The sequence below is a fragment of the Protobothrops mucrosquamatus genome, unplaced genomic scaffold (genome assembly GCF_001527695.2).
Source record: "Protobothrops mucrosquamatus isolate PMUCROS unplaced genomic scaffold, P.Mucros_1.0 scaffold_198, whole genome shotgun sequence".
Taxonomy (NCBI): Eukaryota; Metazoa; Chordata; class Lepidosauria; order Squamata; family Viperidae; genus Protobothrops; species Protobothrops mucrosquamatus.
The window spans coordinates 1,857,132-1,883,368 of NW_015386274.1; the positions used below are offsets into that span (position 1 = coordinate 1,857,132).

The 26,237-nt window shown below is 38.6% G+C and overlaps 1 protein-coding gene across 2 annotated transcripts in view; it reads right to left on the reverse strand.

The window, feature by feature from the left end:
* Window positions 1–3,337: 3,337 nt before the first annotated feature.
* The window catches only part of RPS6KA3 (ribosomal protein S6 kinase A3), a 55,984-nt gene continuing 33,084 nt past the window's right edge, over window positions 3,338–26,237 (reverse strand). The window contains exons 13-22 of one of the 2 annotated variants that reach the window (XM_015825392.1): window positions 26,127–26,229; window positions 19,752–19,876; window positions 18,582–18,704; window positions 17,941–18,030; window positions 13,404–13,562; window positions 12,933–13,094; window positions 10,762–10,838; window positions 9,629–9,746; window positions 8,116–8,256; window positions 3,338–6,254 (exon numbers count right to left, since the gene is read on the reverse strand). In XM_015825392.1, coding sequence (XP_015680878.1) covers window positions 6,132–6,254; window positions 8,116–8,256; window positions 9,629–9,746; window positions 10,762–10,838; window positions 12,933–13,094; window positions 13,404–13,562; window positions 17,941–18,030; window positions 18,582–18,704; window positions 19,752–19,876; window positions 26,127–26,229 — 1,221 coding nt within the window. In that variant the 3' untranslated portion in view covers window positions 3,338–6,131. Of the gene's footprint in view, window positions 6,255–8,115; window positions 8,257–9,628; window positions 9,747–10,761; window positions 10,839–12,932; window positions 13,095–13,403; window positions 13,563–17,940; window positions 18,031–18,581; window positions 18,708–19,751; window positions 19,877–26,126; window positions 26,230–26,237 lie in introns of both variants that reach the window. The other variant, XM_015825384.1, reaches the window with a different exon arrangement.

Genomic DNA, 26,237 nt, shown 5'->3' on the forward strand with positions numbered 1-26,237 from the left:
TGCAATGCTAATGAAAGCATCTAATAGATGCAACTTTAATGTTGTCTGAAAGATACAGTACAGTTAAGCGTGTTACTATATCTTATATTTGCATGCTATGCTTATGAAATATAAAGAATTATTGTACAGAACCATATAAAAATATTTTATATATGTATTTTAAAATGTCTTAGTTTCCTGCCCCATTGTCATTAAAATGGTAAAACAACTGTATCCCTTGTAAGTGGACTTTCCTTTGTTTAGGTCAGAAGTATCAAGATACATATACATCAGCATCAAAGGCTATTCATTACTATCAATCAATAATTTATATGCTGCAAACCTTCCTTTTATTATCATAAAAACAGTGCTTTAGTTGATCTATATCTACATTTATAAGGAACCTAAATAAAATTTCTCGGCATTTATCTCTTTATGGCCTGACCCTGCCCTTGTCTGGCTAAAAATTCCCACATTTTTTTCTGCCTGCTGGAAATGATTAATTACTTCAGTAACATAATTTTATACTGTGTGGGAGAAGACAGTAGTACACTATGCCTATATTTTAACAAGAAAAACACCCAGATAAAGTGATTGTTGATATGCCAGAAGATGATCCCATGAAGTTGGATGGCACACACTATGCTACTGAAGAAAAGCTGAGGACCTTTTGGAGTACTAATGATATTTATAATGCACTTAAAAGTTTTCTGAAAATCTAGTGCTGATATTGCCATTCAAGAAAAAAATTCAAAGGCTGCAAAGACAAAATTAGGGAGGGAACATGGAACTTAAAAACATGATTATAGGAAGTTTAAACACAATAAAAGATACAAAGTATAAACTATGCATTAACATCTTTGGCATCAGGAAATTGAAATGGACTGGAAATTGGGCACTTTCAGTTGGAAAATCATACTGTTTATTATCCAGGACAATGAATAATTCCACTAAGTGGAAAGTGCTGCTTTCATAGTCAGGAAGGATATAGTAAAGACAGTGCTTGATGACTTGATATCAATTAGATCACGGGTGTCAAACTCGCCGCGTCTTGTGATGTGTCGCGATGTATCGTGACTTTTTTGCATTGGCGGAGCTGAGGTGGGCGCGGCTTCCGTATGATGCAACCGGCTCACAGGCCAGCAGTTTGACACCCTGCAGGCAATATAATAATAATAATAATAATAAAGTTGGAAGGGACCTTGGAGGTCATCGAGTCCAACCCCCTGCCCAGGCAGGAACCCTACACCATTTCAGACAAACGGCTGTCCAGTCTCTTCTTAAAAACTTCCAGTGTTGGAGCATTCACCACTTCTGGAGGCAGGTTGTTCCATGGGTTAATTGTTCTAACTGTCAGGAAGTTTCTCCTTAGTTCCAAGTTGCCTCTCTCCTTGATCAGTTTCCACCCGTTGCTTCTCGTCCTGCCTTCAGGCGCCTTGGAGAATAGCTTGACTCCCTCTTCTTTGTGGCAGCCCCTGAGATATTGGAACACTGCTATCATGTCCCCGCTCATCCTTCTGTTCGTTAAACTAGACATACCCAATTCCAGCAACCGTTCCTTATATGTTTTAGCCTCCAGTCCCCTAATCATCTTTGTTGCTCTTCTCTGTACTCTTTCTAGAGTCTCAGCATCTTTTTTACATCGTGGTGACCAAAACTGGATGCAGTATTCCAAGTGTGGCCTTACTAAGGCATTGTAAAGTGGTANAAGATGTTGAAGAGCACTGGGCCCAGAACAGAGCCCTGGGGCACCCCACTACAAACTTCCCTCCATGTAGATGCGGTTCCATTGAGGACCACACGCTGAGTACGGCCGGTCAGCCAGCTACGAATCCATCTGGTGGTGATGCTGTCTAACCCATATTTTTCTATCTTATCGAGTAGTAGGTTGTGATCTACTTTATCAAGTTCCATTGATGCAGAAGAAGAAGAAGAAGTTGGAGTTCTATAGCCAAGTTCAACCCAAAATTGACATAATGTCCAAACAAGATGTGTTGCTTGTGGTTGCTGACTGGAATGCCAAAGCTGGAAACAATAAGGAAGAAAATGTAGTTGGACTACATGGCCTAGGGAAGAGAAATGAAGCAGAACTACTTACCCATTTCTGCCAATCCAATAATTTCTTCATTGCTGACACATTCTTCAAACAATCACAATAAGGACTATACGTTTATATGAGCACACTGACAACAAATTGAGTATATTATTGGTATAAGGAAGTAGAAGAGATCAGTTATAGAATGCAAAAATGAGCCAAGGTCTGATTGTGGAACAGATCACAAACTGTATGTAAATTTCAAATCAAGCTAAAGTGGAAGAACAAAGTTAACCAGTTTCCCTGATATGATTTTGAGCATATACCCATTGTTTTCAAGGGGCAACATCAGGAATTGCTCTGAAGGTCTGCACCTTAATAGAAAACCAGAGCAACTGTGGAATGAAGTAAAAGAAGCTGATGTTTGAAGGAATGTGGAAAGGGACTGTCAAACACTGACACAGAAGAAATAAAACTGGAATGATGTCATTGCAGGTGGTAGGTATTCCCAAGAAGAGATAGCAAAGCCAAGAAAAACAAATATCTGGGAGGAATTTCAGAGAGTTGTTAAAAGAGAGGAGCAGTATTTCATAAGACATCCAAGATGGAAACAGAGAAAATGAAGAAAAACTTTCCAAAAAGAACTCCTATCTCCAATGTCAGGACATTGCATCCATTCGCTATACTAAAGGATAGCAATCAACAGACAGTAATTGATTAAATGAAGATCAAACAGAAGTGGAAAGTGTATAAGTAAGGGCTGTCAACATCTAAAATACCTTAGGAGAGATACATTGTTTACAAGAACTTCTAGTTCTAGAAGATAGATCATTACCAAGTTGGAAAGTCAAAGGAATTGATGGAGTACCTGTAGAAATATGGCAAACTGAATAATACTTACCAATATTAAGGAGATTGAGAGTGTGCAAACTATTGCAAAATATCCTTGACTTCACATGCTATTAAATAATGTTTAGAATCATCCAATGTAGATTAGACTTTGATATGAAAAAGGAAATATCAGATGTTCAAGCTGATCTTTTAAAAAGACATGGAACAAATACATTACCTATTTTTCTTAAGTAACTTGGAAAATATGACTGAGCTATTGTAAATATAACAATATTTAAATGAACTGTTCTTTTTCTTAAATATAATATGCATAAATGATTGCTTTATATAAAGTAAAAATGTTGGTAATCTGTCTAGGGAAAGTAAATTATTTAATTTAATTTTTCTTAAGGTTAGATGAATTTTATGATAAGATTAAATCTAAAAATTCCAGTGCAACCCAATTGGAAAAACACCTGCTTTTTTATTTATAGATAAATTCCAATGTGTTCACCTTCATGTTCTCTAACCATTACATTTAAGATCATGGTAAGCTAGGACTATAAACGGATTACATATGAAATATGACTATATATGCTTGAATCCAACTGCTCAAAATTATTTTGTAGAGAAGGCATATTTATAAATATGTATACAGACCTATGTATGACTGCATTTATTTCCTGCAGAATGTTATACAAAAAACTTCTAACCATATATTGTTAATTATAAATCTAACTGCATGAGTTCACTGTGAATAGCATCTTTAAAACATCTAATAAAATCCCTCCATTTGGAAGATGGTTATTAAAAATGTTCATGCAGAGATAGAATATTTTTCCTGCAAGACAATAAAATACAGTAGCAAAGTGAAATAAAATAAGTAGAGCAGCAAACTAATACAAATAATGGATTCATTTTCCCAAGGTTTAAGATATAAATATGTCTTATATGTCTGCTCTTTACTTATTAAGAAAGAAGCAAAGATTTGTATCTTCTCCCAAAATGGAATAAGCATTTTGTGAAATTTCTGGAACTTCAGCAACAACATTTAGCATTTCAATATCTTTGTTAGATTTAATCGATGTCCAAAAACAATTATGCATATGTTTATAGACATCAAAATAAGGCATCCATTTGAAAAAACTCATTATATTTTCTTTAAAATTTCAAAAGCACTCCAGAACATGTTTATGTAGTTGTGAATTGCACCATAGATGCTTTAGGGAAATCATGGCAAAGTAAATGCAATAAACACATTAGGATTGAAAACTACTGGTGTTCAAAATATTAAAAATAGACATATTAGAAAATTGCAGCAGATAAAATCATATTTTTCCATCCATCCAAATCTAGGAAACAGCTCATGCCCATGTATTTCATGTGGAAAATCTAAATCATATGAATAGTCCCCATGTTACTAGACCCTGTCATGAAAAGCTATCTATAACTACAAAATAGGTCATAGTTAGATATCACCTATTTACGATCTGTCATTGCAATTAAATCTTGAGGCAACATGTAGCAAAATTAACAATTATTTCCAAGCATAAAAGAAGAAAATAGCATTTTAAAACTTCAACGTTTAACCAACAGTAAGAGATAAAGGCCTCTTGGTGGCTAATTGGCAGCATCTATACAAGCAAAGACTCATTTAAGAACTAGAGTGTGAAAAGATTTTAAATTACAGTACAAATAAAACTGTGGTAGCCTGAAACAATTGCATGAGTCTGTACGGCAGAAACATGAGATGAAACCCTGGAAAATACTACAAATTAGTATCAACTAAAAGGAAGTCAAAGAAACTATAGGACCCAGTGATTAAAGAGATCACGGACATTTGATAGAAAAAAAGATATATTTCATTGCCTACTTTGTATCTGTCACAATGATTTGAGACTAACTTATTGGCAAAATGCAAGACAATAAAGAAATATTACAACTGTATAAAGAGTAATTTCTTTGGCAGAATTCTGAAGATCCACCCAAAATTCTTCATTTCTTCAGCATACTATATTTTGCAATACATAACAGTTTGATATCTCACATATGTGATTCCAAGACAATTTGAAGAGGTGAAAGTTTTCCCCAGTTCCCATAAAAATGATAAAAACAACCTCAGAAGTAGTGCCATTATGTTTAGTATGTGTGTTTATGATTACAACCTTAGCATCTGATTGTACAGCATTCTTCAAGGTTGTAATCTATAAACATACCAAACCTTGAAGGCAGAGCCCCTAGAAACAGTTGAAGACACTGGGACACATTCTGTTCAATTTGTACTCAATGCTGCTTTTGTCTATAGACTGAAAGTGGCCCAAGTATAACAGACCTGCTGTTAATTTTTTAGTCACAAAAATGATCTAACATCATTATTATTGGAGAATGCATTATTTCAGTTTAAACATTACATTTCTGCCCTCTCCATTTGCTGATCAGCACTGTGCAATAAATACTGTTGCTGTTTAAGCAACAAAAAACCCCCAATTACAATTAACATCAGCCGAACCAAAGTTAAACTATTTAGCCATAGTTTCTGAGGTTCACAAAAAGACACTCATCATGACGATATGCAGACCCTTTTTGCTTCCATACATAATAAACCACATATGTGATTAAAAGATTCCATTTATACCATTAAATGCTTTAACAATTCCCAAGATTTCTAATAATGTGTCCATGGGAAGATCCAAGCAAGGAAATACACATTCACAGAATTACATTCAATAGCTGTTTAACAGTCAAGCTGTTTTAGAGATGTCCAATCATACTGATTAACATTTTAATCAGATTTAATTGTCAAATCAATTAGTCTAAATACAAGGAAACAGTACATAAGTGTATTGTTAGGAAAAATATACAAAACATATAAAATGCTGGATGGCACAAATTACACAGTGCTACTATAAACATATTTTAAGGTAAGTGCTTAACATAAACTGTCCATCCTTACATGTATCAAATAATTATTTTAAAGGGAGGAAAAACATTCCCTATAAAAATAATGCTATATGGTGCAGAGTGCTTTCTCTTCAGTGTATCTATTGTAGCGAGGTGTTCATAATTATTTCCATTAATAGTTTTTTTTCCCACTGATTCCACTTTTTCCTCCACTTGAAGGAAAATGTTTTATCTTTAAGAGTTTTCAAAAGATGAAAGCAGGAGCAGCAGCATAACAGTACCAGCTGTAAGAGTGTGCTTTCAGGTAATTGGGGCATGTGCTACCTGTTGCCATAATTTGTGCTATCAACTCACTGTGGTACCGAGTTTTTTACACGAGGTCATTTCAGAGAGCAGTTGAGGTAATTTTTTTTACTCCTCTTCTTTGGGCAAGCGTAGAGCGACCCACTGGCTCCAAAACTGGTGATTGATTGCGATTCAATGCTGAATATGTAGCTGCCATGGCACCCTAGGAATCAAAATAAAAAGATTTTTAAAATTCTGAATCCTAGGTTAAATGACCACATTATAGAGTTTAAACAAGCAGTACGATTTAATAAAGTAGAATTTTAATATTTTTAAAAGACATAAAAATTGTTTATCTTAATCTACAGTGCAATATCCCTACAGGTTGGGATGTGTGTTAATAATATCCCCAAATCATTTAAAATATTAGTTGACAGGGAATGTCCAACATTCTAGCACCGTATACTTCTCAACTCTCACAAATGTGATTTAGACTTGCTCTTAATAATGCTAACTGCAGTTCTCAAATAGGAAGAAGAATTTGTGTAAATAACAAATAACCATTATCTTGCAGAAGCTACAATAATTAGTTAGATGATACCATATGTGCCTTTAGTATCACTGGTTACTAAGTGTTCTGATTTCTATTAAGCGTTTTACATTTTTATCATATTAGATGTGGAAACAAAGAAAAATACAAAGTATATTAAACAAACTTTGTAGTTTTATTAAACCCATATGTAATAGCAATAAATTGCCTTTTGAAAAATACTGAAAAAGCTTATTATTTACTGGGCTTACTTATATGCTGTTCCTGTTGTTGACATTGCTGAATGGTATTTCTATATGACATCCATAAACAAGGTTAAAAAATAAACTTACAAGATCAAATCCAAGTACATTTCTCTATACATAACTCTGGGAACTTCAATTATATTAGACAAATACTCCAAAGCGAGAATGAACTATATTAAAATGTCCTAACCTCAATGGCCTGCTGGTATAGTCATGTTTTAATGGTCTTCCTTTTAAGCCCATAGGGTAGGATTGACTTGCTTGACAGAAATAAACAATTACTGATTTTATTCCTTAATTACAAAAGATTTATTATAGGGAAAATGCCTTCAATGGATCATTTGACTTAAGAAAATCTTAAATGTGCAAATTTCAAAGCACTGTTAGAAATGGAAATGGTACAATACAGGTAGTCTTTGTTTAACAATGGTAATTGGGACTGGAATTTCAGTGGCTAAACAATGCCATCATAAAGCATGATGTCACATGATTGTGCTGCTTACAGACGGCAATTCTAGCAATCCCCGGTTACTGTTAAGTGAGGACAGCATGGGTTTTTAAGTGAGAACCTCACATGATCATAACTTCCTACTTCCTGTCAGCTTCCCTACTGACTTTCCTTGTGGGGAACCAGCACTACAGGTTGTGAATTGCGATCAAGTGATCATGGGACACCATGATGTTCAGAAATACAGGCTGATTGTTGAGTGCTCAGATCACAATCACATGGTTGAGGGGTGCTGCAAAGGCCAGAATTTCAAGGACCAATTGTAAGTGCAACTCATTCAACACTGTTGCCAGTTCAAATGGTCACTGAACAAGTGGTTGTTAAATGAGGACCACCTGTAATGGAAAAAATAAGGGGGCAAACTGCAGATTACAATATAGTAAACAGAATGTTTATTCATTTAACTATTTATATAGCTCACTCTAATTACAAAGGATTATACAAAAGAAATTTTTGTAAATTGCAAATGAATTCCGTAATAGGTGCTACCATGTAGTCATTCACTGAGACCAAAAACATACTGAAATAAAGCAGTTTTCTTTCCAGAAAACTAACACAACAGGGTCTGTCTTCCTCTGAAGAAAGGTTCCACAGAATGGGGGTTACTGCAGAGAAGCCTGCCATCTAATCCACTTCCATGTATATTCTTAGAAGGCTTCCTCTAGATGACCAGAAGGGCATATCAGTTCTGATAAAATGTTGTCCGATATATGCCATTGCTGTGCCATAAAGGGCTACTCTAAGGAATAGTATGCATACGTTTTTTGGGTTTTTTTTTTACCTTCACAAGATGTGGAGCATCTTGCCTGTTGAGTTGGTACTGAGGCAACTGATCACAGTGAACTATCCATGGGTGTCTTAGAACTTGAGCAGCAGTCAGTCTCTGATGAGGATCAACGTGAAGCATTTTTGAAACTAAGTCCTGTAAACAATTAGTTAAATTGCACAAGTTTTACAAAATAATAAAATGATGGATTTAATTCAGATATATTAAACAACAATTCAGATTAGAAAGGATTCCTTGGATGAAGGGATTTTTTGTAATCAGAGTAAGAGAGAATTTTGTAATATGTTTATATTTGCTGCAAAAGAAATCAGAAGCTTCTATTTTTTCCTTTTCAATTATTTCTTTCTGCACTTTTGCCTTTCTTTCTTTCTTTTTCTTTCTTTCTCTCGCTCTCTTTCTTCCTTTCTCTTTCCAGCTCCTGCTCTTTGTTAGTTTGTGTTTATAAAGCTTTAATAAAAAGATTATTTTAAAAAATGCCCAGATTATACTTAATTGCATAAATGGAGATAAGGGATATAAAAAAGGAAACAGGAAATAAAAGAACTAAATACTGAGCTTGAGAATTAAAAATGGCCATTTTTGTAGCATCCCTTCCCCTACACATATACAAAATCTAAAAGCAAATTATTTCAATCACTAATATAAGGGGAAGGTTTTATAAACTGTTGAGCTTTATTCCTAGTAATAGCCTAATTATTTCATTATATGTAATGATACTGTAGAGCCAGTTTGATGTAATGACTAAAGCACTGGTATATCTATCTACAAATCCCTCACATATCTCCAAAAATGTAGATATCTAAAATATCTAGATCCCTTATATCTTGGACATAAACTGTTTTAACTTCTCTCATCAGGACGCCTCTATAGGGCACTGCATGCAAAAACAACTAGACACAAAGATAGTTTTTTCCCCCCCGTGCCATCACTCTGCTGAACACCTAATTCCCACAGCACTGTCTTAGGCCTAATGATATTTATCCATGTAGTAGACTGTATTGCTATTATCCTTCTCTTTTCTCATCTTTTCAACTACCTTCTCCTATTGGTATCTTCTGATTTATCACTTGTTGTTTGTAACTTATGATTAATGATTGTAACTATGATTTTTGTTCTATGACCTATCACTTTGTTGTTTATATGTACACTGAGAGTACATAGGAGACAAATTCCTTGTGTGTCCAATCATACTTGGCCAATAAAGAATTCCAATAGAAACCAGGAGACTATGAGTTCTAGTCTTGCCTTGCACAAAAAAACAGCAGCTGACCTTAGGCCAGTTACTCATCTCAGCTTTAGGAAGGAGACAATGGCAAACCACTTCCAAAATCTTACCATAGATTAGTTGCCAGGCAATCAACAATGACTTGAAGGCACAAAAAATAAAACACCCCTCCCTCCCAAAAAAACTACACTCATAAAACATGATGCAACTTGCTATTATTAATACTTAGTGATTTATATCCTGTCTTACCGAATGAGCTCTCAAGAACAATGTTTAACATACCTTTGCTGTTTCTGAGACAGAATTCCAGTATCCACCACTGAGAGAAAACTTCCCACTACCTATTCGTGCCAAAATTTCTTCTGGAGTATCATCAGGGCCATTTGCAAAGGGAGTATAACTAAATAAAGACAATTGTTTTAACATATTAAAAAAAAATTCTGCTGAATTCCATTATCAGAATTGACATGATACTAAATTAATATAGGTAGTTCTCAACAATGATTGAGCCCAAAATGTCTGTTTCTGATACATTTGTTGAGCTTTGCCCCATTTTATGACCTTTCTTGCCACAATTGTTAAGTGAATCATTGCAGTTGTTAAGTTAGTAGCACAGTTGTTAAGTGAGTCTGGTTTCCCCATTGACTTTGCTTGTCAGAAGATCACAGGTGATCACATGACCCCGGAACACTGCAACTGACATAAATATGAGTCAGTTGCCAAATGGCTGAATTTTGATCATGTGACTATGCTGCAATGGTTGTTAACTGTGAAAAATGGGCATAAGTCACTTTTTTCAATGCTGTTGTTATTAAATGAATTGTTGTAAATCAAGGACTATCTGTACTTGATATAAATTGTAGAAATAATTATTCATGAGACTATGTAACTGCTTAGCAATTATTAATGTGAACAAAAAGCTTTTCAAAAAGAATTAGGAAAGAAAAGTAATGTATTACATATAGCAGTACTAAAATTGTTCAGTACTGGAACAGATTTAGAAGTACTATAATTTGAGCTATGACAAGTGAACTCTTTGAGAAAGATTAATAATAGGTATATATTTTTTCCAAGCTTCTAATGAACATGAAAAGTTCTTAAAAATCCAGAGTTACATCTGCCTTGAAATTAACCCTTGTTGAACATCAGGAGATGACCACAACAAATATTTCATGACATTTTGTATTATGATACCTTATGATAATTTTATATTATAAAATGTTTTATGAAATTTGTCAAATTTCCATTCCACTGAAGCTATATGGATCCATGTGTTCTGTATGTTAGCCAATTTGAGGTATCTTGGCTCAAAAATGTTTGCTCTGTGATGCACAGTTTAGCCCAGTTAAAGGTTGCAGACACAAGAGTTTTAGCAATATATAGATACAGGACAAAGTAAGTTGATAGAAACATACCCAGTCAACATTGTATATAGAAGGACACCAAGGCTCCATATGTCACATGCTACATCATACCCCTGCCTTTTTAACACCTATAGAAATCATGTTATTAATTAAATCATACAGAAAAAGCAATTATCTTAACTGTAAATATTACTTTTGTAAATTACTTTTACTACAAAATCACTGAGAAACTGAAGTTGCTGTATCCATTATAAATTATCCAATACAAATTGGATAATTTAATTTAATAATTTAATATTTTAATAAACAATATTTGAATTATTAAATCAAACTCTCATTGCAGTAAAAATGACAGTTTAAAAATCACTGGACTATAAAAGTCTAGAAAACCGAAACTGAAATATATTATTCACATAAATAATGGGTAATCCATATAGCACTATCAAAATAAAATAGTTTAGATAAATTCATTTGCAGAGTTGTTTCACCATCTCATGGAATCCATTCATATAATTACATCTCATGTAATTCAAAGAGAAGTAGAAAGCCACATATCCAATTTCTTGGTTTCTTTGTGTATGATCATCAGCCTCAAATTCTTTAAAATATGGAAAAGATAGGAATGTTCCATAAACTTCAAGGCTTGGCCAATGCATGTATAGTCCCATATGTAGGATAAAGAACAATTAAGTCAGTGAGGAAAGTTGAGGTACCAGGTGGCTTGCAGGTCAGCAGGAATTTAAGTGGCTATCAGGTGAGGGAGGGTATGAAGGTGGTTGTTGTGGCACATGTGAATGATTTTGGGCTCAGAGGTGGCTGATGCTGGGTGGGTGGGGGATATGGTAGCTGTAGCGGTGTATGCAAGTGATTTCACGCCCAGGATGGGGGTGGTGGCTGATAATGGGTGGGGAATGATGCACAGATGGTTGCAACAGAACACAAGCAATTTTCAGCACAGGGGTGGCTGCTAGGCAGGTGGGGGAGGGTGTGCAGGTGGCTGCAGTGGCATATGTGAATGATTTCAGAGATGGCTGCAGTGGCATATGTGAATGATTTCAGAGATGGGAAAGGGAGACTTGCCAGAACAACTTGCAATCTTTCCTGCTGGCTTCCCCATTGACTGATAGGAAGCTATCAGTGGAGCCAGTTGCCAAGTTACTAGATCAACATCCCGTGACTCCAGGGTTGGTACGATGGCTGGAACTTTGAGGACTGGTCATCAGTATAATTTGTTCAGCACCATTGAACTTTAAACAGTCACTGATCAAGTAGTGTCTAAGTGAGGACTACCTACAGTATATAGCCTGTTTTTACAAGAAAGTGAGAAAAATGTTTTGCACAGCTAGAAATTTTGGTTAAACAGATTGTTAGATTCTGAAATTGTCACAAGGATGGCTAAATTGTCTTTTGCTTCTAATAATCATTTTTCCACTTTTTCTATAAGCCAATATATATATTTTAGATAGTAAGGGGGACCAACAGGAAGCAATCAGGAAGATATTCAGTTTTTTAATAATCAGATTTGTGAAAAGCGCTCCTGTTGCTCCAGGAACTATTGTATTCTAAACAGCTGTTGCAATATGTAATATTCCTGGTCTGGATGGCTTTTCAGGGGACTGGTACAAGACTTTTGCTAAGCCATCCTAAATCTTTTGGATGTAAATAATTAATCTTTTTCAGGATGTTAAACTGCCAGCATTGTTTTATATTAAGGATGGATACTAAGGTATTTATTATGCTGATTACATACTATATAGTTGCAAAATGTTTTGCCAGATATAATTTACTCCCCTGTCAGGATTTACAAAAAAATAATCAGGCATCAGACAATATGTTTATTAATGGATATACTGGATATAACCAAGTACAGAATGGAATCTACTATACTAGTATCTTTAGACCCAGAAAAAGCCTATTTCCAAAAGCTATTCCTTAACATCTGGAATAACATTTTTTTCCAAAATCACAGTATGACTTATCCCTTCCATACAATTATATAATAAATAGTCATGTTCCAAAGCTTTGGTATAAAATTTAACTTCATGTTGATGTTTTTAGTTTGGCTTTCCTGCTTCTCTTTTCTTTTTCTGATTTCCATCTTTTTTTAAATATATTTGTATTTTTCTAAACGTAAATTAATACAGTTAAAGAAAAAAGGAATTGCCAGATTACATGTTTTTTCTACACAGGAAATGCAGACAAATAATGAATAGTTATTTTACCTCCGGAGCAACAAAATTTGCTGTATAACAGGGTGTCATTAAGAGGCCATTTTCTGCTCTCAGCTGCTTTGCAAAGCCAAAATCACAAATTCGAATAGATTCTGGATTGCCTGATTCATCCACATATAGGATATTACTAGGCTTCAAATCTCTATGAACAACCTTAAGAAAAACAAAGCAAAAAATTACTGTGATTTTTATGCAAAATCAGCTGCAGGCTCCTTCATGACTCTGAAAAGACCTGTCAGTTTTTCTGCAGCTTTCCAGAAAAACAGCCAGAAAAATAAAGAGGTCTCTGTCTTTCTTTGGTACACATTGGTTTTAGATGGGAAACAATTCAATTGCAGGAGTTCTTGTAAAACCATCTCTTTCTTCTTAATAAGTCTTGTTAAAGAGACTGCGAGAATTCTTCGCAGAAGAGCCTGATAGATAATGATTTTAAAAATAGATAGCTGACAAAAACAAACTTACCCCTTGTGCATGAAGGTATTCAACAGTTTTTGTAATTGTCAATAAGACAGCACTAGCTTCTCTTTCAGAAAAAATTTTTTGCCTAAGGATTTTATCCAGCAGTTCTCCACCTTTCATAAGTTCTGTTACCAGATATACACATTTTCCATCATCATATACCTGAAAATTAACATTAAATATCCAATCATATCATGCACCTGAAAGTGACATACAAAATTATTTCACAAAAAAAGGACCCTGCTGGATCAAGCTCAAAATACTGGTTATCACCTTCTGAAATAGTGTATGATATCTGAAGAACCCAGAAAATATCACAAGATAAAGGATAACTCAGTTAAAAAAATCACTGCAACTTAAATAAGATCAACAAAACCTAAAATTGCATGACAATCACAGAAAGGAAGATAAAATTAAATAACAGAGAACAAATATTGGTTAAATTGACTATGTGAAGTTATTTTAAATGATGTCTTCCAAAAGGATAGCTGAATGGAAAGAGAATCTCCCACTATATAATGAATGAAAAATAAAAGAGCTCTGACATGTTTATTCATTCATTTCTTCATTTATTTTAAAACCATGTATTAATGTTTTGATTTCTCAGCAATTAAAATTCTGTACCTTTAGTATCATTTCTGCTAAGAAAGGTTTACATCTGTGTTTGAAAATGTATTGTCTCTTTGTGTATACAGCTAATCCCTGAGTTACAAGCCTTCACTTAACGCTCGTTCGAGTTACGCGATGAGCGCCCCCAAGTGTTTACGAGTAAGCCCCAAATTTAAGAATATTGCAGCACCACGGCAGGCGTTCGCCCTTACAAACGACCACAGAGGTTCTGCAACATTCACCCTATTCTCCCCCCCACTCCCTACAACTGCTTCTCCCTCCCTTTCCCTTCCTGCCGTGCTGGACTCACTTACCTTGAAAAATCTGTTTCCTCTCTGCCGTGGCTTTCCCTTTGAGAGAGAGGAGAGTCAGCTTGAAAATGCTTTTTGCACTGACAATGGAAACTCCTGCGTGCCATAATATCATGCAAATTCAAACACAAATTCTCTGCAAAAGAGATCATGGCAACCGGAAGCTTCCATTCTGGGGGGGGAAGTGTTTGCTTCGTTTGCATGCCTATGGGACAAAGCATGGAATTGGAGTCGGACAGGTGCAGGAACTAATGCTGTCTGTGGCCCCAGTGCATTGCTCGCTTGCGTGCGCCGGCTTTAGTTTGAGGGCAGGAATGAAGCCTTCAAATGAGCAGGGAGGCATTGCAGGGAGTCCCCTTGCACCTATGTCCAAGCTGCTGGTGGCGGCATCAGCCACCTGAGCAGCCACAATCTCCCCTCCCCAGCCAACCAGCCAGCCAGCCAGCCAGCCCACCCAATATACGCGTTGCCTGACCGGCTAGTGGCACAAATCCTGACCGCTCTTCTCCTTGTCATCCTTCACACTCAAGCGGCGGCAGCAGCTTAAGTTTCTCCGCTCCGTCCGAAAAGAAGAAAGCGGAGGCACAGAGCAGGATTGCTCTCAAGAAGATGTGGGTGCACTGCTCGCTCGCGCTGGCCTTATTGAGAGCAATCCCGCTCTGCGCCTTCGGTTCTTTCCACTTGGATGGAGTGGAGAAACTCAAGTTGCTGCCGCTCAAGCATTTTTTATCCGAAGACAGACCTGAGAGAGATTGGAACGTCCATGTGATTGCCAATGGGGTGCTTCAGAAACGGAGCATTCCTTTACATATCTGAAGCCCCCCCACTGGCAGACACACGGACCTTCCAATCTCTCTTAAGTCCTCCTTCAAATAAAAAGGGTTTGCATGCCTGTGGGGCTTTTCAAAATGCAGGGATTTGTTGCGTTTTGAAGCTCCGTGTGATAGCACATGGAGCTTCAAAATGCAGCAAATCTTGGCGCACATAAGCAAGCAGTGCCCCGGGCCATGGACGGCATTGGTTCCTGCGCCCGGCCAACTCCAATTCCATACTATGTCCCATAGGCATGCAAACAACACTCCCCCCGCCCCGAATGGAAGCTTCAGGTGGCCATGATCTCTTTTGCAGAGAATGTGTGTTTGAACTCGCATGATATTACGGCACTGAGGAGCTTCCATTGTCGACATGAAAAGCATTTCCAAGCCAACTCTCTTCTCTCTCAAAGGGAAAGAAACTGTGGCAGAAAGGAGACAGATTTTGCAAGGTAAGTGAGTCCAGCGTGGCAGGAAGGGAGGGGGAAGCATGAGGTATCTTAGTGGGTTGGGGAGGCCATGGGGGCCTGTTCCATCACAAGGCTCCCCATGGCCTTCCCCACCCTGAGATACCTCATGTGCACTTAACAAGCCGTGTGCGTCTTAATGAGCAGGGAGTGATCTCATTCAAGGTAGAAATTCACTGCCACGAATTCTCGAGTCTCTTCTTAAAAGCTTTCAGTAATGGGACACCCACAACTTCTGGAGGCAATTTAAATTTAAAACCTACAAACTACAATAATATATGCTAATCTCCAAAATAAAAGCAAGGAAACACAATGTTAGAGAATGCTTTGTGAGGAGGCTGGCCAGCATTTCTACAAGTACTATACTTAGAAACACAATAGTACGTAAGTACTTAAAAAGAAGAACAGTTTGCAAACTATTTGATTGCAAGTATTCTATAGCAGGGCTTTTCAACCTTTTCACAGATTGTATCACTTTTAAGATATGGCAATATTCGAGTACCACCAGTCACCTAGTAAGACAGACCTTGATGACCAAAAAAAGGGGAAAAAGTGATAAAGTACAGGTAGTCCTCAACTTACAACAGTTTGCTTAGTAAATGTTCAAAGCTACAACGGCACTGGAAAAAAGTGACCATTTTTCACACTTATGACCATTGCAGCATCCCCAGGGTCAATCTACATTTAGATGCTTGGCAACCGATTCATATTTATGATGGTCACAGAGTCCCAGGATCATGTGATCCCCTTTTGCAACCTTCTGAAAAACAAAGTCAATGGAGAAATCAGATTCACTCCTCCTTTTATATCCTTTCTTCTCCCCCCTCCTTTTATATCCTCTCTTCTCTTCCCTTCATTTATATCCTTTCTCTTCCCTTCTTTTATATCCTCTTCTCTTCCCTTCTTTTATATCCTCTCTTCTCTCCCCTTTATATCCTCTTCTCTTCCCTTCTTTTATATCCTCTCTTCTTTTCCCTTCTTTTATATCCTCTCTTCCCTTCCCTTCTTTTATATCCTCTATTCTCTCCCCCTCCTCCTTTTCTCTTCCATGCACCTCCAGCTGATTCCTCTCAAGGCTGCGGTTCTCCGTCTCTCTTTTGCAGTCCCCTTCTCTTTCTCCTGTTGTCTTTTTTTCCTCTTCCTCTCCCGCCGAGCCCCCATAGCCCTGCAGAAGCGCCGATCAATTGTAGCTGCAAGCGCCAATCCTGGGCTTCTGCCCAGCCCCCGTAGCCCTGCAGATACGCCAATCAGCTATAGCTGTGCCAATCCTAGGCTTCTGCCCAGCCCTGACAGCCCTGCAGCTCGAGCTCTTTCCTTTAGGCTTGTGCAGTGCTGCTGCCGCTTCAGCTCATTTCCTTCCCCTGCAACACTTGTCTAGGACGGTCGCATACCACTTGCCAGGTGCCAAAGTACCACAGATAGTATGCATACCACCAGTTGAAAAGCCCTGTTCTAGAGTAACAATTTTTTTAAAAATACTTACAGAAGCAGTTCTAGTCCTGAAGCCCAAGCAGCAACAGATTCTCCACCAGCACCAACAAAAAAACTCGACGCTGGCTCAGCTGGTTTGGCCATGTGACCAGGGACAAAAAAAAAGCCCTGCCTGCTTTGTAAGCCCAACGGCCCAGGCAAGTCACAGAGTTCAAAATGGCCACTGCTGCAGCAAGGATTGAATTCAAATCACATGGCTACACAGGCCTCTTTTTGCTCTCTGTTTTGAATTTCTAACGTAAGTACCCTTTCTGAATTAATTCATTTTTGTGAAAATTTGCTAAATAAACGTTTGTACCTGGGGGATTGCCTGTATTTACCTATATTATTTTTAGGGGTGTTTTTCTTTTGTTGTGGTTGCAGCTCCATAATCTTTTGTTTATGCTTTGTACAGATTATACATCCTATTCCTGGGGACCTCTGGGGAGTAGCAACGTGTAAAAAGCAAGAATATGCTTGGCAAACCTGTGGGTCTGTCGATGCCACTACTCACTACCTCGGGTTCTTAGAAAGCCATCCTCATTGATTTTATTACAAATTCATCAATATTCTAAGATCATATTTCTACATTGAAGACCAGGCCTATTTACTAAGCTTGATCATTTCTCTGATCTGTGCTTCTGTCAGCCAAGAAAGAAGGCGATCTCTTTCAGCTTAAATAAACAGTCTGTCAAAGTATTTGGGGTTAAAAAAGATTTGCAGTTCACAGTTCCAGAGAAAACCCAGGATATATGTATTACTTATGCTGGACAAAATTAGATAGTTTTCTAACCTAATAGCTAATAAAGGCAAATAACACATTGATATTAATGACTTAATTTCTGTGAATATGCTTATATTACCTACTTACATCTTTGAGAGTAATAATATTTGGGTGCTGTCCATATCGTAGCAATATTTCTATTTCCTCTGTGGGGTCTCTCTTACTCTTGTCTATAATCTAGAGAAGCAAATATATATAAATCAATAATTTTATACAGTACTAACAACTTACATTTTAGGTCTACCCCCCCAAAGTTAAATTATGTTTTATAAGAACAACCAGCTTCAAAACAGTATTTTCCCTTTAAGTTTAAAGAGAAAGTTAGTTTACTGTACTAGTTAAGGCACTGAGCTAAAAATCAGGGGACTGCAAGTTCTAGTCTTGCCTTAGGCTTGAAACTAGATGGGCCACTCTTTCTCACCCCTAGGAAGCAGGCAATGGCAAACTACTTCTGAAAACCTGTCAAGAAAATTGCAGGGACTGTTAGACAGTTGCCAGGAGCCCAGAAGTGACTTTAAGACAGACAGACAAACAGATTAAAGAACTTCATTTCATTCCTATAAATGTTTACTTCTGATTCTCAAAATCTTTCATTTACTGAAGTTTGTAACATTTTTTTTAGAGTCAGCACTTTAATTACACTTTCAGCCTCCGTAATCTAACCCATAGCCATCCAAACAGCAACACAACTAATAGCTATATTTCTTATATAATTGGGCAGTGATTACCTTTACAGCATATTCCATATTTGTGGTTTTATGTATACATCTCTTGCAAATGGAATAGGATCCAACTCCTATATCTTGTTTGACTTCATATCCGTCAGTAAACTGAATGCTGTTCCTGTGCAACTGCTACCAAAATAACATTATTAATTAATGAGTTCTCTTAGCTCTTTGTATTAAATATCTTAAATGTAAAGTATATTTACAAGTAAATTTGTACTAAATTTAAAATAAAATGAATCTAATTTTAATTTTGTTGCCAGAATGCTCATGTTCACGCATAGTAAATAATGTTTAAATACACCGAGGGAGACAAATGATAATTTTATAATGAACAGTTAAATGTTAAGTATCTGATCTTAATCATAACAAAAAAGTGGCTATATCTTCTAGTAAAAAACAGCAGGGCAAAATATATGTCTATAATGAACATTTATAAATGGTTTAAATGAATTTAAATAAAATATATGCACAAAGTAACAAAAGTACAAGTGGTATGATTCTTTGTTCATTTTGCAAGGGAATGATTTACATGCTAAAGGCAATTCCCCATTAGGTACTTAGGAGCAACTTCATAGCATCCTTTAGCCATTGTAGAAATGATGCAAAGCATCACCTCACTGCTATTATGTAGGCATAAGGATGGTGGAATAACTCTAAAAGATGCTAAAACTCACTAAGCGTGTAGCAATGTTTAGGACTTTTATGTTCTTTAGCACTTCAGATATGGTAAGCTGTAATCACTGAAAAAAACTATCTACAGAAGGTCACTGTATCAAAGTAGATTGCTACATAGTTTATATTGTTCAAGTCACCTGTAAAACTCTTCCAAAATAATTTTTACACATATGAAACATCTTTCTATTAGCATTTTTACATGTAGCCATCTGCATTCAAAACTATGCAAATGGTGTTTGTGCTATGAATGTTGGCCTAGATCAGGGGTCCCCAATCCCCCGTCCATGGACCAGTACTGGGCCATGGTTTGCCAGCAACCGGTCTGCACAAACAAGGAAAGCCCCATCCACAGGTTGCAGGCAGCACACAAAACCACACCCCCTCCGGTCCGTGGAAAAACCTCTCTCCACGGAACTGGTCTCTGGTGCCCAAAAGGTTGGGGACCTCTGGCCTAGATAACAGTCAATCTAAAAGTTCTTCATTAAGAACATTCACCTGAACAATTGAATGTCCACCAGATGTCTGCATAGCTTGATTTTCATCATCTGATGCAATAGCTACAAAACTGAAACCCCGGAAAAGCTGGTGAGCATTAGCACTTGGTGGAATACCAGGTGAATCTACAAAAAATACATTGATAAGTATGTTCAGTAAGTTTTGTAAATATTTAAGGCAGTTCATAATAATAAAAAATAAGCTATAACAGTAATAAAAATGTTAAAAAATAAGTAAATTGCAATACATTTTAAACATTAAAATTTTAAATGGCTGGGTTTCCAGTTTTGACGTTGCAGCTCCGTCGTCTGTGTTCGATTTTGCCCCGCTGGGGGACCCTGGAAAGGGTTAAAAATCGCCCCATAGAGGCAGCAAGCAAGGAGGGGACCCTCATTGATCACAGAGGGGGTGGGGGGTAGCAGCCGTTCCGTTTGATCGGAGGAAATCCTCCTAGCCGGCGGGGGAAAGACTGGCTACATTCGCGTAGCCAGTCAAAAGCTGCTGACAATGGAAGACAAAAAGCACCAACAAGCAACCTTACAGCAACGTGGATGAAACTGGGTGAGACCTGATCCTCTCTTTATGATTTTAAGACTTCTTCCTGAAAAGCTGCCCAAAGCACTCTCCCCGAAGAGAGGGGGAAGGGGAATTTCTGCCCCATTCCCTCAGGAACAGAAAGCAGTGATTAATTACTTAGGGAAAATGGAAATTTGGGGACTAAAAGTGCTTTTAAGACCCTTTTCTTCTTTTTTTTTTTTTAAAAAAAAGAGACTTGAAAAGTTTATAATACAAGTTTTGGATTTAAAAACTGAAAAACAGTGTTAATGACATCTAGTGGTGAATTACAGCACTACAACTTATTATGCCTAAAAGAAAGCTGGCTCGAAGCCCAGAATTAGATAAGGCTTTGGCTTGGCTTGACAACTTTCACTTTTGAAGAATGCAGCTGAGAAATGGGAACAGACCTGGGGGCTGCTTATCTATGTGGCAAGAGACGATAAACTAAAATTGGCCTGTCTGAACTACAAACACAAATACTAACTTTCAGAACTGTATTGTGGAACTATTTTCCTGTAGAAGAAACATACCCTATTGCCTGATATGATGGAACATTTTGGATTATAAATCTTGATTGATAAATAACCTTTAATGGTTCTTTCTTCTCCCTGGACAGAAAGGATATATTTCTCACTGGACAGAAAAAAAATGAATTTTGCTTATATTTGCTTAGGGGAGGTTTAAGAATGGACTGATAAGTTGGTTGGATAATCTGGAGCTTCAATGACAATTGACTGAAACTTTCTAAACTCTTAAACAGATTTCTATAAAGGCCACTTACAAAAAATAAAATGGATGTTCCACATTTAGCTCTAAATGGTAAAAACCATCCTTAATATCTGTCTCCAGAAGCCTCAGTTTAACATACCACCAAGAAAATACTGATGAATCACAGAAAGAAATTCTCTCCATGTTGAAATAATACAAGAAACAATTGCCTTAGCTTGTGATGAGATTAAAAATAACACAAAGGAGATGAAAGAACAATTTTCTAATTTAAATCTACAAACTCAGAAAACAACTACAGAGAAGGAACTAGCAACCCAGAAAATAGAAGGAAAACTAGAGAATGCTGACCCAAATATGGAGGATCTAAAGGAAGGAACTAATGGCCAGACTCAGACAAATGAAGACTTAGAAGATATAAAGATAATATTGGAAATGAAAAAGACATTTTACCAACCAGGATTTCAGAGCATACTGAAGGATAAGGAAGGAAGATAGAATGGAAGATAGAGCTGTTAACAGAACTGTGGGGAACTGGAGAAGGAGGAAGGCTGTTTAATGAATATCAATGGGCTAGTTCTTCCAGAAATACCTTAACTAAATTGTTTCTCTTGTGCCAAATAACATATACAAAAATAGAGGAAGAATTATTTGATGATCCAAATGTACTGACTTGGCAAGTTAGTTGGCAAAGGAAGAAAGCTAGAGTAAGTCTGAAGAAAACAGAAGCTTTGACCTATAAGAGGGGATGTTATATCATTAATTAGATGATTGAATATGGTTAATAGATTGTTAAAAATAGAAGTATTATTATAAATAGATAGATAAGATTTGTAATCAGAATATTATATCTTGGTATGAAAAGGGAAATACGAAAATGCTAAAAAGTTTGAATAAGGGAAGCTTTTAGTTACCAAATATAACTTGTTTTGAAATTATAAATGATTGAGATATTTAAATTGAAAAAAGGGAAAATAGGGCATGGACTGAATAAATGGATATTGAGTACAAATGCAATTAAGATATGTTTTGGTTAGAAAAGATATTCTAAACTGATATTACTGATACTATTAGAAAACTGTAACAAATGCTGATATATAACTGTATATTTATTAACAACAAGAGTTGTATTTGCTTAATGTGGAAAAATGTCTATTACCATAAGAAGAGAGGATGTATTGGATGGTATAATATTGGATTTAGTTTGAAGAAACTTACAAGTACCATGGAATTACTAATGGACTCAGTCATTATGTTGTCTATTAAGCACTTGATTGTAAAAATAGAAAATTAATATTTATTAAAAAATTGAAATTTTAGTTGGCATAGGTCAGATATCTGACAGAATAACTATGTTTTTCTGAAAGGCTAATAGCAAGAGAGAGATGAGACTTCCAAGAAAATAAATTCCAAAATTTGGGCAAATTGTAGTGTACAAAGAATAGTTTGATGGCTCATGATACATTTATGTCAGGGCCCACTTCAATACTCATCCCAAGAAAGCAGAACTCATGGAAGCAAGCTCTTCCAAAAGGAACTTTTATTAGGAAAAGTTGATAGCAGGCATACTAGACAGGATCTGAGGTTTTCCTGCACAGATCAATGGGTTAAAGTGTCCCCAAGCAAACCCCACCCCATAGTTCATCCGGACGGTTCAAATCGGTCAATCCCCAGGTGTTAGGTCCATCGTGGGAAAGGAGAGATAACATCAGGCCGGCTCTGGTTGTAACAGCGATGTTTAGGTGATTCTTCACACCTTCTCTTGAGAGCGGAGAGATAAGCCAGTTGCCGGAGGCTGCATTCTTTTCTTCCTCCCCCTTTTCTAGTTGACAGTTTAGGGAGAGGAAAGTACAGAGAGAAATAGTGCAGGAAAGCAAAGTGTTACATTGTAGCAATAGAGGAAGCTAAGGCAATAAACCCGCGATCATTCCCCCCTCCCCTCCAGGAGTATGGGGTCAGAGAAAGAAGAGCAAGGGAAGTATGAAATCAGATAGATATGGGTTCTGACATCCGTAAATATAAGGATGTCGTCCAGGTAGACGAGGACCCCTTTGTACAGGTGCTCCTCAGTACATCATTGATCAGCTGCATGAAGACCGCGGGGGCTCCCTGCAGCCCAAATGGCAAGACCTTAAATTGGTAGCACCCCATAGGGCAATTGAACGCAGTCTTCCACTCGTCCCCCTCTTTAATTCTAATGCGATAGTAGGCTTCCCTTAGGTCCAGTTTCGTGAAGATTTTACCCTTCGATAGGTGGGACAGCATGTCTTTCATGAGGGGGAGAGGGTACAGGTTGCTTTCGCTTATGGCGTTCAAGGCGCGATAATCCACGCACATGCACAATGTGCCGTCTTATTTCTCCTTGAACAGGACTGGGGCTGCTACCTTTTTGGGGGAAGCTGGCTCAATGAAGCCCCTCTCCAAGTTGTTATCTATAATTTTTTGCATTTCTTGTAGCTCCTCGGGGCTCATGGAGTATAATCTAGGCTTTGGGAGCTTCACTCCTGGCTTGATTTCTATAGCGCAGTCTGTGGGTCGGTGAGGGGGTAGCTCATCCGACCGCTCCTCACTGAAGACTTCAGCGAGGTCCTTGTACTCCTCAGGTATTTCGGGCAATGCTTTTTCCTCCCCCACTGCTGCTTTTTCCAGAGGGAACTCTCTGGACCTCCCTGAGGTGGCGATCCTGTTCGATCCCCTTTTGGGAACCTGAGCTCCGCTGTCCTCCAGTCCACTCAGGGGTTCCATTTCGCTAGCCATGCTATCCCTAGTATTATTGGCCACTCCATGCCTGGGGTCACCATGAACGTTATAGTCTCCTCGTTGTCCCCCAGGGTAAGGTGGATCAGTAGTGTGGCTAGAGTGGCTGGCATTCCCTCTGCTATGGACCCATCTAATTGACCAAAGGATATCGGTTTCTTCAGCCTCCTCACCGGAATGCCCAGGGTCCCCACCAGCATTGGGCTAATAAGGCAACGCATGCAGCCAGAGTCTATTAGGGCTCTAACCTTTACAGCTTCGTGTATGGAGGGGGCTGGGATAGTCACTGTTCAGGTGAGGGGCGCGATGGGTCCACTTACCAGGGGCTCATCTTCGGAGTTGTCGTCTGACGAGTTGGATGCTCCCGCGGTATAGGCCTGGGTTTCTTTCCCCCGTTGGGTGGAGGGGGAACTCGATGGCCTCAGTGCCCTTCAGGGCTGGTTCTCGCGGCTTGGTGGGTGACTTTCCTGACTTCCCGGCTGGTGTCCGGTCGGCTTTCTCCTGGGGGTTCGAGTGGCATTCTACAGCGCGATGCCCCTCTTTCCCACACTTGAAGCAGCCGGTGGTTTTCTTGGCTGTGGGTTGAGATTTTGCGGGCTTGCATAACGGCTCAGGGGGTGATCAGCTCCATGGCTTCCATCTGCAATGTCTCTTGAGCAGGTCGATCTCGGCTTCATCTGCCAGGATGTACCAATCGTGCAATCAGTGTGCGTTTCCCTGGGGAAGGCAGGCATCGTAGAGGTCGTAATTCAGCCCATCCTTGAAGTGGCTAAGCAGGATGTCTTCCGGCCAGTTCAGCTTGCTAGCAATGGCCCGGAACTCCTGGGTGTACTCGGCAACTGGGCATCTGCCTTGCTTCACCGTCTTAATCTTCTCGCGAGCCTTCCAGTCTGCCAACGGGTCCTCGAACCGTCATCTAAGGGAGAACATGAACTGGTTGAAGTTCTGGAGCTCTGGGGTATCGGAGTCGTGCATGTCTACCACCCAGTCAGCTGCCACGCTGTCCAGGTCTGCCTGTATGATGCGGATCTGAGCCTTGTCGGTTGGGATGTCTTGGCCGTATTCTTCCATGTAGCTGAGGACTTGGGTTAGGAAGAACCCCAGGCGCCATGGCTCATCTTGAAACTTCACGTCCAGGGGAGGGAACTTCTGGATGGATCGATGCCTACGTCGTCTGTGGTGTCGTCCACAGCAGCTACCGCACGGCGGGGAGTGGGGCTGTTCCGCCTGACGTTCCTGGGGCCTCGGCTTCGGACTCTCCCTCGGTGTCCCTTTTACTGCAGCCCAAGGTAATGGTGCGGCTGCGGGGCCGGGCTTTTCATCTTTGAGGGAGACGAGGGTTGATTTCATCAGGTTGATCGCCTTCTCCAGGATCTAGCTTGATTGCTCCCCGTGATTGTCCTCATCTTCGCTAAGCTGCAGGGATCTCTCCATCTCCTGCTTCCATCCCGGTTGGTGGCTGCCTCGCCTCAATGTCACCTTATTCGATTTCTTCTCCCACTCGTCCTTCTTGCCTACGCCTATGCACCAGCGAGGCTTAAGGCTGTGCGTCTCCACCAACTCTTCCTCCGAGGTGTAGGACATCTCGGAGCCGGACAGCTGGCAGGGTTCCGACCGGAGGGATCCCCCTTCGCGGTGGCGTCCTCCTTCTCTGCACCGGTGTCCGACATGGTAGACTTTGCAAAGTCCCCCGGCAAGGTCTGTCCTTCCGGGTTGACTACTATTGGACATCCTGTCTAATGTCAGGGCCCACTTCAATACCTCATCCCAAGAAAGCAGAACTCATGGAAGCAAGCTCTTCCAAAAGGAACTTTTATTAGGAGAAGCTGATAGCAGGCATACCAGACAGGATCCCGCACAGATCAATGGGTTAAAGTGTCCCCAAGCAAACCCCACCCCATAGTTCATCCGGACGGTTCAAACTAGCCAATCCCCAGGTGTTAGGTCTATCGAGAAATAGTGCAGGAAAACAAAGTGTTACATTGTAGCGATAGAGGAAGCTAAGACAATAAACCCGTGATCATTCCCCCCTCCCCTCCAGGAGTATGGCAGAACCCAGGGAGAGAAGAGAATGGAATTGGGGTCAGAGGAAAAGAGCAAGGGAAGTATGAAATCAGATAGATATGGGTTCTGACAATTTAAGCTAAACTACAAGGAGAGGTATCTCGCATTTAACACAAAATCATGGAAGGGATTTTCTTTAATATAGAAGGACTGCATATGATAGCATGAACACTATGGCAAAGTTTTTTTAAAATAAAATTTAATATATTTGTGCCAGAGAAAAATTGAAATATATATACAAAAACTTTCCTCATATAGTATATATTTTACCTTTTGGTGTTTTTGCTGTAAATTCAGGATCAAAATAAAAAGTATCTTCAGGTCTACCAGTTGCAGGTTTAAATGGTGGATTAATTTCTCTTCTGTACAATTTCTAAGGCA